This window comes from Cibotium barometz, chromosome 4, assembly GCF_041138505.1.
Source record: "Cibotium barometz isolate CiBa-2024 chromosome 4, ASM4113850v1, whole genome shotgun sequence".
Lineage (NCBI taxonomy): Eukaryota > Viridiplantae > Streptophyta > Polypodiopsida > Cyatheales > Cibotiaceae > Cibotium > Cibotium barometz.
Genome location: NC_141049.1, coordinates 25,504,595 through 25,516,862, shown reverse-complemented (window position 1 = coordinate 25,516,862; position 12,268 = coordinate 25,504,595). Strand labels below are relative to the sequence as shown.

At 36.9% G+C, this 12,268-nt stretch overlaps 1 protein-coding gene across 1 annotated transcript; it reads left to right on the top strand.

Moving 5' to 3' along the window:
- The first annotated feature begins 4,506 nt into the window (after positions 1-4,506).
- Positions 4,507-9,363, top strand: LOC147639089 (uncharacterized). The gene is made up of 3 exons (XM_086787314.1): positions 4,507-4,930; positions 7,196-7,325; positions 8,001-9,363. Exons 1-3 carry the CDS (start codon positions 4,798-4,800, stop codon positions 9,037-9,039), a joined length of 1,302 nt encoding a protein of 433 aa, XP_086643440.1. The 5' UTR covers positions 4,507-4,797; the 3' UTR covers positions 9,040-9,363.
- The last annotated feature ends 2,905 nt before the right edge of the window (positions 9,364-12,268 follow it).

Sequence of the window (12,268 nt, the reverse complement as noted above, 5' to 3'; positions counted from 1 at the left end):
TCTCTCTCGTAGTGCATGATAGCGAGATAATAACAATATGGCTCTTATACAAACGAATTAATATCTATGCATGCTTACATGCTCATAGACTAACACCGCAAGCACAATATCTATGCATGCTTACATGCTCATACACTACAAGTAAGCACATAAAAACATTGGGCTACAATATAATATATTTGAACTCCTTGTTTTGCCAATTGCATCAATTATTCCTCTAAATTGTTATGTAACAAATCGAAACTTTATGCTCCTTGATTTAGGATATCTTTTCTATAAAACCAAGACAAAAACATGCAATTGCTTCAACAAGGAAATCATACATGTTCTAATATACTCAACCAAAAAAAGAAAGAAAGTTTAAAATCATTTAAATTTCTTCATGTTCATCCTAGATCTCTACTTTAAATAAAGAATTCCAAAAATGACTTCTATTTGAGACTTTATTTTTTTCATGAGACTAAATAGTGGAAACAAAACTAAACACATAGGTATGGACGTATAGTGTCATGTTTTCAAATATACATATTGAAGCCTAATATAGCACATCCATTGGAGAGGCATTTAAAAATCCCCTAAATATGAATTTTGGGATTTTAATTACACCCCAAGGTCCTATGTAAGTTTGAAGATAATAAATTACTCCTTGTTGGATAAAGCTCAAAGAACTTTGGGAAGAAAGGAAGAGCATGCTATAAAAGCATGGATTAGGGTTGATCATATCTTCTCAGGAAGTACCTAACAACACCATGTGGAACCTATCCTTGTGGATCAAGATGAGGTGCCATCCTAGAAAATTGAAGGATCCTTGGGAACCCAATTACTTACATTTTAATTACAACCAATGACCTACATTTTAATTACACCCACCAATGATCCTTGGGTACCCAAGGGTCATTGGGTATCTAAGGCCCTTGGGTACCCAATGACCTACATTTTAATTACAGCCCAAGTTCCTATATAAGTTTGAAGATAAAAAGATTTCATACTTTTTCAATTATTGAGAATAAGACCCCTTCTGACATTTAAATCTTGTGATGGTTTACATATTCTTAGGTGAAAGCTTGATATGTATATAGTGAATGTGTAATGATGACTTCAAGTTGTAAACAGTTTTCACTATTATCACCTTGTATATAAGTATCATCTTGAGTGTAGCATATTATTGTAAAAGGCTAAGAAGAAAAGAGGAAGATGATTACACCTTACTTAACAAGAATTTGGTGAGAATTTCATTGATCAACTCCTATAACAAAAGCTCTAACTATGTTTCTCTACCTAATGAATAAGGCCCAAGACATGTTTCACTTCTCATAAAAGGGACTATACCAAAATCTCTAACTATGTTTCTCTACCTAATGAATAAAGCCCAAAACATGTTTCACTTCTCATAAATGGGACTAGAAAACATATAATTCTTTGAACTAAACATTCAGATTAACACACTACAAAACATTTATGTCAAGGCTCATTAGAAGGTTTGATGATTCAACTAGTCTTTTATAGTTTTTACAATGATATCTAAATAGAAAAATAACTATTTGCTTGAAAGACTTGCCCCCTACTCACTAAAAATCTCCACTTTGCAAATTCATTCCACTTATGACCAATTATGGAATGAGTTGACATTATAGCCCTAGCAGCAAAGATAGAATATCTCAATGGGATTATAACTCCAAGTGGAAATCAACGTGAAGGAATTACTCATTTATTGTGTTTGATACTTCTTCTTTTTTTCATTAGACACACCTTGCCACATGTAATACATATTTTACCAATACCCACACTCTAAAATGCCACTCAAAATAAGAAACTACTCATATATGAGACTCATATATGAGGCTGAGATGAATCATTTGACACATATATCCATGACCTTTATTAAGTTGTTACCTAGACAATAGATGTATACAAATCAATTAGTATCACCATGTTTTTAAGATGCCTAATATAAATCTACATGCAAAAATCATGTAGCTAGTAAAATCTATAACTTTAATTAAATAAAATACCATAAAATTAAAGTAATAGCCTTGTCTTCTAGGAGACATGTATCAAAAAGTCTCTTTAGTTGATAGAAGGTACATGCCAATGGCCAAAATACAAAAATAAAGAATTTTTGTATTGCGTTTGTAGTGTGCTCAAGATATTATTTAAAGTATTTTCAAAGTAAAATTTTGAAATTTTGAAATTTTTTATGACCACCATGGAAGAATATTTTTGGCAATTGATCTCCTTTTTAAACTAATGCCGCGCGTTTGGAGTAATTTTGTGTTATAATTTTCTTTGAAATAGTATACTTAAATGGATTTTTTACTACAAAAGTCTCTAAAAGCCACAAAAGTGGCTTTTATTTACAAGACTAGTGTAGTACTAGTTGTATGTTAATGGCACTTGATGAGTGATTAGCCTCCTATGGTTAACTATGTCACTAGAATTACTGTAGTACGAGTTGTATGTTAAGTATGGCCCTTGGTGAGCATTAGCCTCCTATGGTCAACTATGTCACTAAGGTTTATGTTAAGTATGGCATATGTGAGGCACTTAGTAAGTGGTTAGCCTCCTAGGGTCAACTATTTCACCAAAAAAAACTATATGTTCAAAGAGTATTAAGGATTTTACATCTATCAAATTTGGAGCTAATAAAACTACCCCTTCTTACGTAACTTTTATATTTTTCAGTTTTTCAATTTATAGAAAAACTTTTTTCTAGTATGTAAAGTACATAAACACATAAAAATGTAACTTCTCTAATTCAAGTCAAGATTGTGCTATTTTATATATTCCTAATTGATTCTGCAAGGGATTAGCACACCAAAATGTTACCATATGTACTTTTACCATGCTACTAATGTGCCTAGATCTAGGAATGAATGTTTCAAAATCCTCTTAAGAACTATGTGATGAGGAAAACATGATATCTCATGCTATGGAACATTTCATGACATCCATTCAAGTAATTAGCCATGAACTTATTGCATTGTGAGTTTTTCCCTTAAGAATTTCCAATCATTTGAGCTATGTTTCTTGTGGAACAAGAATTATTTGGTTGAGATTTCATAAAGTAGGTTTACAAGATTAAAATTAATTTAAAATGAGGTGTTAAAATAGCCCTTAACATTGCATGTGGCATAATGTCTCCTCTTTAATTGTTGAAGGTTGCCTAGCCTTATGTATGCATTACAAGCACCAATGGACCTAATACTCATCCTATTGGTATCTTTATATACTCTAAGTTAATAAAGTAGGATTGAAACAATAAACTTGAAACTACAAAAACATCGTTATTAAGCATTATTACATTTAAGCTATTGTTCCAAATGTAATGCATTATCATTCAAATGCAAGATTACAGAGAGTTTCTTAATTCAATGAGTTGCCAAAAGTCGTTTGATTATCATTTTCTTACTATGCTCATAAAAATCCATGTTGTTTGTTATATGATTGTGTGTGATGTTAGAGATAACTTGAGTGTAAATCTCACAATCTTCTCCACATAATCTGCGCATAAATGTGTAGATTGTTCGTTATTCTCGTAGTGTCAACTTCACAAGTCATGCTCACATTTACTCCATTATAGCATGTATGTACTCTTCTATTACAATGTCATTGGCATCGAATCAGCCTTACTCTATAAACATACCACATATGCTTGTTCTCTAGTGATACTTCTATGTGTACGCAAACACATATATTTACACAATAATCAAAAAGGCGCTACGTTGGTCAAAACAAGTTCAAAACCCATGTTCCACCTTTTGAAATGAAGCCATGTCTCATCAGTTGTAGGAACCTAAGTGAAGTTGACCATAACGGAATCTTTTACAGCACTAATTATTTACATGTAAAAATAACCACTGCACTCAAGGTTTTTTGCCTTGATTTATGAGGTTAATCTTATTAGAACTCGTTTCTAAAGGTGTTTGCTTACCACTAAAGTTCAACTCTTTTCAGAGGATAGAGAGTGCTATGAGAACATACGTATTTGTAGAGTAGGAATACGGATGGGGGGTGGAGAGAGGCTTTTTATCAAGTGATATTTATTGCACCACTTATGGATCAATGTAGACATAAACATGCTATGCTCACCTCTTTTTTTTGGGGCTCAAACCACGGCATGATGGTTAGATGTGACTTCTTAAAGTCATATGTAGGGCATCTCCAAATGAAGCCAATAAGTCAATACATTAAAATCAATCAAGAAAGTGTGAAGTAACATCAAAGAGGATACCTTGCTATTTCATGGGCCAATGTGTTGCCGGTGGCCAAGGGGTTGTCAAGCTTGACTAGTCCAAGTAACCTATATAAGTCTATATCAAGTATTTGACTCTCACGTCAAGTCAATCAAATAGTGATATTATGAACAAGGTGCTTTTAGAGAACCACCCAAGGGACCCACTCTTACCAAAGCTCAGACACACAAATAAGAGTAGAGTTTATTCATGCAAAAGGGTCCAATTCATTAGATCAAAGGGGTGAACACAATTCCATTAGGAAAGGGTTCAAATCAATAAATCAAATAGAATACCTAAGGTTTAAATGTGTGTGTGTATGTATTTGTATATGTATATGTATACATATACATATGTGTGTATATACATATATTAATGTGTGTGTACAGATATCTCATCATGTTTAAGAGTGCCCTTCTCTAGATCAGAGGCTATTAGCAGCACTTGATTATATATATTTTGCATTCCAGCTTCCTTTCATCAGAGGATTATGTTATGCTCCGAGCTTTGCTTAGCAGTGATACCAAACAACAACAAATAATTCTGATTGCTAATTATAATTGAGATGGGTCGCCACATTTGCTGCCAGAAGCAAAAACTACGCAGAGGCTTGTGGTCGCCAGATGAGGATGAGAAGCTTTGCCAACATATCGCCCAGCATGGCCTAGGCTCCTGGAGCCTTGTGCCCAAAGAAGCTGGTAATTAAACCTTAATCACGCATTAAGCATGCTCTACATTTCATACGCCTAGCTAATTATCAATTGTCGCTCTACGCTTAAATTATCACGCGATCATGGCTTCAAAACCGATCACATTCTACAATGATCTCAATCTCTGTCTTATTATCAACCATTCTAAACTTATAAATCAAGCATTCTCCTCGCTCCGCATTTCATTAACATAGCTAATTATAATTTGCCATTAGGATTAGCAGCTTGGGTGAGTAGACGTAAATTTCGTTACTGCTCACTGGTCCGCTAATACAATTCATTTCTTTCATACTTAGAGAGCAATTAGAAGTCTAATCATCCTTGTTGCATACATAAGCATGTCCTGGAGCTCATTAAAAACAGTTATCACAGTAATGTGCATGTTCTAAGATCACAATGATGGAGCCAATAATCAGTGGTGTAAATTTTTATGTCGCATTGATGTGGCTAATGCATTTGCATTTAAATGTACTACTTACAATAGTCATAGGAGTGGTAATCAGGATTCATAGCTATAAAAGATACAGGAATGGTAACAAAAAGTTATAAAAGTGATAATTAAATGCTTACATTCGTGATATATGATTTGATGTGTGCTAATTCCACTAAAGCTATGTAAATGAAACCACTTTAAGGCTCAATAATTATCTCTCTGTACAATAGACCTTTGATTCTAATCACTTTTCTTATGTTGCATTATTTCAATAATCAGTTAGGTTTTGAGTATGTAGAGCAATTAGAGGATCTTTTGTTTCCAACAAATCGTAGAGCATATTAAAGCGGCGGTTACCTAGAAAAGCTAGATTAGTAATCATTATGGTATTAACTTGAATCCATTAACCGGGGGCAATAATTTTCAGTACTGGTGGGGAATCACGTTAAGTCCTAATGGAAGACTTAACGATACAATTATTGTTAAATATGAGATGTGATATAGTTAATATAGGAATATTAATTGATATGAGCTAACAAGGTAATAGGAGTATCGTGTTGTAGAGGTATTAATTTTGCATATTTTATGTGTCATTGTACCTAATTGCTTGGTTTTGGGCTAACAAGAGACAAATTGAATATGAACTAACTAGGGATCATGATAGGGATTGGATAAATGAATTGGTCCATGGCTGTAGTCGTTGAAAAAATTGCTAAATTAATGTAGGTGAAGTAGTTTAAGGATCAACAATAATCATGGATAACCGTAATAACAAAGATGAGTTGTAATATAATAGTTATACGCATCAGACATGTAATAAAATATATAAATTGGGTACAAAGGAATTATTCTAGAGGTACTGTTTTGCCTTAATTAAGGTAGTCCTAAGCATCATTATAGTTAATGGAGTGATAATGGTCTAGTTAAGAGGCATTATAATGAATTGAAAGATGGACTAACTGAGAGTCCTGATGGTGATACTGCACCTATTAAAATGGTCATAGAAAGAGAGGTGGTATAATAGTCAATAATTGTTTCATAGAAAGAGATGTGGTATAATGATCATAAATTATTTCATGGAAAGAGAGGTGGTATAATTGTCAACATAAGAATGTTATAAAGGTAAAAAGTTTGAAGGTGGTATAATGGTCGATAATTATTTTATATAAGGTTGAAAGTGGTAATGGTTGGACATCAATATATTTATTTCATATAGGGGAGTGTGTGTGTGTGTGTGTGTGTGTGTGTGTGTGTGTGTGTGTTCGTCATGTTGATGTGTGTGTTTATATATGTAGGTCAGCAAAGACTTATATGTGTGTGTGGGTCTTGTTGGGACGGTGGATCTAGTTACTAGGCATTGAATACGGGTCTTCATCATGGAACTCGACGGTTCTACCAATTCAACTACAACTACATGCGAGAAGGCATGTGTGGGGTAGGTCTATAAAGATGTATGTGGGGATGTGTAGTGGTCGCCAGAAAATCGAACACTAGTCCTCATCACGGTTCTACCAACTCAACTACATGGGGAAAGCTATGTGTGAGTAGGTCTACAAAGATGTATAGGGGGGTGTGAGAGAGAGAGAGTTATGTTGATGTGTGTGTGTGAGAGAGAGAGTGAGTGAGTGATGTTGATGTATGTGTGTGTGTGTGTGTGTGTAGGCCTACAGAGATGTGTGTGTAGGTCTACAGAGATGTATAGGGGGGTGTGAGAGAGAGAGTTATGTTGATGTGTGTGTGTGTGAGAGAGAGTGAGTGAGTGATGTTGATGTATGTATGTATGTGTGTGTGTGTGTGTGTGTGTGTGTGTGTGTGTGTAGGTCTACAGAGATGTGGGAAAAGTTGCCGGCTGAGGTGGATCAATTATTTGAGGCCGGACCTTAAGCGAGGAGATTTCACACCTTTCGAAGAAAAGACGATCACAGAACTCCACAGCATCCTTGGAAATAGGTAAGTCATTGGAGCCCAATATTGTGCAAATATTGTCAATTTCTTATTATTATTTACTCAATTTACTTCATTTATCTATTTATCATTGTTTATTATAATTGGTAGTTGCTTATTCAACTCACTTTCTATATCTTTTTATAATTGTCTGTTACAAGTGTAACACGTCATGGTAGCTTTTCTTGATCCTCATCACTATTCCTTATTATGATTTGTTTGCTTTATTTTCTTGATCTGTTTATGAATTTTAATCACAACTGTGACACATCATGGTAGGATTTTTTTTGTTGCCATTGTTTAATAATACTGTTTTCATTACCGTGTTGTTGTTATCACAAGATTCAAAATTTATTATTGTAGAATTCTTGTTTATTTAAGTATGGAAATGTTATTAAATACTAATATAATTGTACCATATCATAGTATAATTGTTGCATTATTCATATATTCCATAGCATAATACTGCTTTTGCTACAATAAATAATACTGCTTTTGCTACATAGGTTCTTCTTTTTTAATGAGGTTACTGCCTTCTATTCTTTCAAAATATATACAGATTCTGAGGTCACGTTTAATTTGAGTGTGGTTTTTGCGCCAGTTGACTTTAATTTCACCTCAATACACACACACATATATATACCAGAACGGGTTCTCATAAAGAGCTCTTTGCGCATGCAGATGGTCACGCATAGCTTCTCATTTGCCAGGGAGAACAGACAATGAGATAAAGAATTATTGGAACTCTTGCATCAAGAAGAAGCTCACAAAGCAAAAACTCAATAATGCAAGCCAAGCAAATACCAATGCAGCTGCGGCCACTCAAAAACCCCCCTGGTTAAAACCCACATTTCTTGACTTGGGCTTGGGAAACAATTTCACCACTAATCCCATTATTAATCACTCCCCCCCTGGTTTAATCACTAACCCAGAGGGCAAATCCTGCAGATTACCAGCTTATCCTAGTGATCCTAATCATTTGATCTATTCATTCAATGCAATTAAGTATCAAAGTTGGCTACCTTCACCTATTCTACCAGGCAGTGCTAATCTACCTATGATTAACCAGCTTCAAATGGAGCCCCCACAATACTCTCAATCTTGTTCCAAGGGCTCTAAGCTAGCCTCTCAATCAAGCAATACTACAATATCAAGTGCTAATTACACCCATAATCCCTCACTAAGCATGATTTCAGGCCACAATAACTCATTAATGCTCTTTAGCACACCAGCTATTCCCCCACTTTCCGATGAGCAAGATACAATATTCAACAGCAGTGATACAGAGCTCGGGGTCTTTGATGAATTGAGCAATAACTCAGCTATGGTTAATACAGCATTCAATGATGATAGATTTGGCTTCACCAACTTACAAAAGCCAATAATGCAGCAGACGCTTAGCAGTGGATTAATGTCAAAAGCAAGCATTAATCATATGGATATGGAAGCCCCATGCAGTTGGGTTAATGATAATATAATCAATGGAGAGGGTAATACATTATTGAATAGCAATGTAAGGTGGGGTGAATGCAGCTCCACTTGGTCATCTACATGTGAGCCCAAGTTCAAGAATGCAACCATTTTTGGTGAGATTTTGAGCACATGGACAGACGCAACTCAATTACCGAATGAAGACGAAGATGATCAAGAGGAGAGTGCTGCTTACTTCATCCAAAAACTTGAATCTCTTGACAATCCTGATGATTTCAAGATCAGTTGATAACACCCAATTGTACAAAATCATACCCATAAATATTCCAATGTGTATTCCATGACTTCAGCACGGATATTGCTCTGATTGCCCTTCATCCCAACTTGTTTCTGATCTCCACACTCTTCTCCATGATCAAGACCAATCCATGGGGTTTGCTGCTCCTTTCACTGTATGATAGTTTTGTATGTATGGGTAGCCAAAAAAGTGCAAAGTTCGCCATAGCCCTGCTTTGTTTTAATGATGTGCAAAACAACAGGGATCTTAATGGGCGGGTGCTTTTTCTCTTGACAAATATCATGTATAAAAAGGAAAAAATCTTTAGTTTTGATGATAAAAGGTTGCCTCTGAAGTCTACCTCCATGTAGTTGAACCTCTACCCTCACTGTTGATTAGTTTCTCATCTTTCCCCCTTTGACTTGCTTGTTCACCTTTGGGGAAAAAACTCTTTCTTGAGATTCAATTATATTATGCATTGTTAGTAGACTCGTTGGCGGAAGCGGTTACATCCTTAATATGATGGATGGACAATATTGCTCAGTAATGTGTAATGGGCAGTCAAGATCCACCGCACAAGTATGTTTACCCTACTAGAATAATGAGCAGAACTAACCTCTCATTACGAGCAGACTTCACAAACCAACAAAAATGCATAGCAAATCATAGCCTATCCACAAGGATGCAGCAAGATTGAAAGGTGAAAGGGAGGAAATCTAGACAACGCAATATACTTCCCTTCACTTCCATACGGCATGCAAAATTTGATGGCACAATGCACCACATTTTCACATACAAACATGAATTCATGCCACACTCTAATTCTTATAACACTGGATCCAATTTCCACCACTAAATTGTCATCCCTAGTTTAATTACTCACCCATCTCTTCTGCATAAACACTTACCCCTTGGAAGGTGGGGCAAAAATGGGGAGCATGCAACGGCAGGTAGGGAAATGGACAACCCACAAACATTCCTGGGCATCGGATTGGGGAGGGGAACCATGAGACAGATGACCCCTGAAAAGGCCCCGTGCTGTCATGTCAGCTTCAGAAAACATCTGCCAAGCATTCTGAGGAATACAGTGCCCATTGTGACGGACCAATGTAGAGTCACTAATATATCCCCCAGGCATAGAGAGGAGACACCATGAAATTGTTTGGGGCAATGTAACAAGCATCAAAAGAGGGGACCAAAGTGTAGGCTGTGGCCTACGTCAGCCAAAAACTGAACCGTGCAAGTAAACTTAGTGTTTGAGTAGACACAATCCTTTCCATGCAACTTTGAATTATGAATTCAACGGAGTTTTTCCTAAAGCCTGCTGCCCTCGTGTACCTAATTTTCAATGGGTGGTCTCATCCTCACATATAAAACAGCGTGTTATTAAGCCTGTTACTAGTCAGCTTGTGGGTAATTGGCCTGCTCGTTAAAGAAAGAAGGTTGCAACCATTGGATATTGTTTGACGAGTGGCAGAGTCAGCTGTCACAATTTGATTGGATGACACATGTAATATGTGGCAGATTTGATTCACAAAGCACGTATTAGGGCTGCTGCAGTCACAGCTGATTGATCTGAGGCCACCCTCCCCCGATAGTACAAGCTTGGAATCCATTCTCCCTTTTCCAAGAGAAGAATGGACAACCAGCATCCTGGGGAATAGAAACCAAAGTAACTCGGCAAGATCAGATTGATGTGAATCATGGCGTGCTATAGTTCTGCCATGTCTGCGATGTTAGGATGCATTTACGAAGAGTTTTCGCTTTCAGTTTCCACTTTTCAGTAACAGAAATAAACAGGTTCATCACGAAGTTAAGGACCACATGACAATAGACATCATGCTGCAGCTTTTAAAAAAACCAATAATCAAAGCTGCACTCCCTAATAAGCAAAAAATATGCACACTGAAAACAAGACTTCATTTAAGCATAAAATTGCCATAAATGGATAGAGCGTTCATGTCGCTCCACAGTATACTATGAGATCACTCTCCAAGATCATTGACTCTTCTTCCAGACCCAGGAGGTAGACGACACTGGGTAGAGGACACCCATGCAGTGGATCGTGTGGAGCCACCTCGGGCTGCTCCGGACCCACCTCACCTAAGAGGAGTTACCTCGGACTAGGCCTCCACATTCTGGCGTGCCTGATGCCCAAGGCACTCCAGACGTCGGCCATGATCCCCCCATCAGCTCTAGAACCAGGACATGCTCTACCGCCATGAGGTACCTTTCCACGTGACATAGCTGAGGGAGACCTCTCAGCCACACTCATTAGCCCCACACTTGATATTTTGGAGAGTGGTATACTCAATATTTTGGAGAGTGGTATACCATCTATTGGGGACTGATGCTCCTCTCATGTTCCATGTTCGTGGTATTCCATGAAGGATTCCATGGACAGTTTCATATCACCCCAGTGAGAGCTTTGTTTTCTCTATTGTATTTTCCGTCCCATGATGAAATATGCCATGGAGATTATCGTATCACTTTGGTACATAGGACCATTGGGTCTTTGGTAGACGTTTAATAACTCTCTCTCTCTCTTAAGACAACAAAAACATATGGAGCAAAGCAGAAAGGAGGAAAACAATAAAAGGGTTACAGGAATATAAATACTGATGACCCATAGAAGATTCGAAGGTTCTTGAACAAAAGACCAAGAGGTCGGAGACTGCTGGTCACTGTTCGAAACGAGGAACGCTTGCATTCGGGTAAAATCAGTAGAAAATCAGCAGGGAGCAGAAATGGCAGCATTGGAGCAGTTTTCCAAAGGGTCTAAAAAAGTGCAGCTTTTACATACCAATCAAAAGTTCAAGTTATTTCGCGAACTTAATAAAACACCCCAAGTGCAGCATGTTAACATGTGGCTGATTGGATTCATGAAGCACATGTTAGGGCTAAATGCAGTCGCAGCTGACTGGAATGAGGTCACCCTCCCCCGAGAATAGGCTCTCAGAATCCGTTCTCCCTTTTCCAAGAGGAGAATGGACAACCAGCATCCACTCTCTAGTGTCATGGTCATGGGGGAGTAGAAACTATAGTAACCTGGCAAGATCAGATTGATGTGAATCATGGCACGTTAATGTTCTGCCATGTCCGCGATGTAGTCATGCAGTACCAGAAATAAACAGGTTCATCACATAATGAAGGACCACTGACAATAAAATCGTACTGCAGCTTACAAAAACCAATAATCAAAGCTGCACTCCTTAATAAGCAAAAAACACAACCACGCACA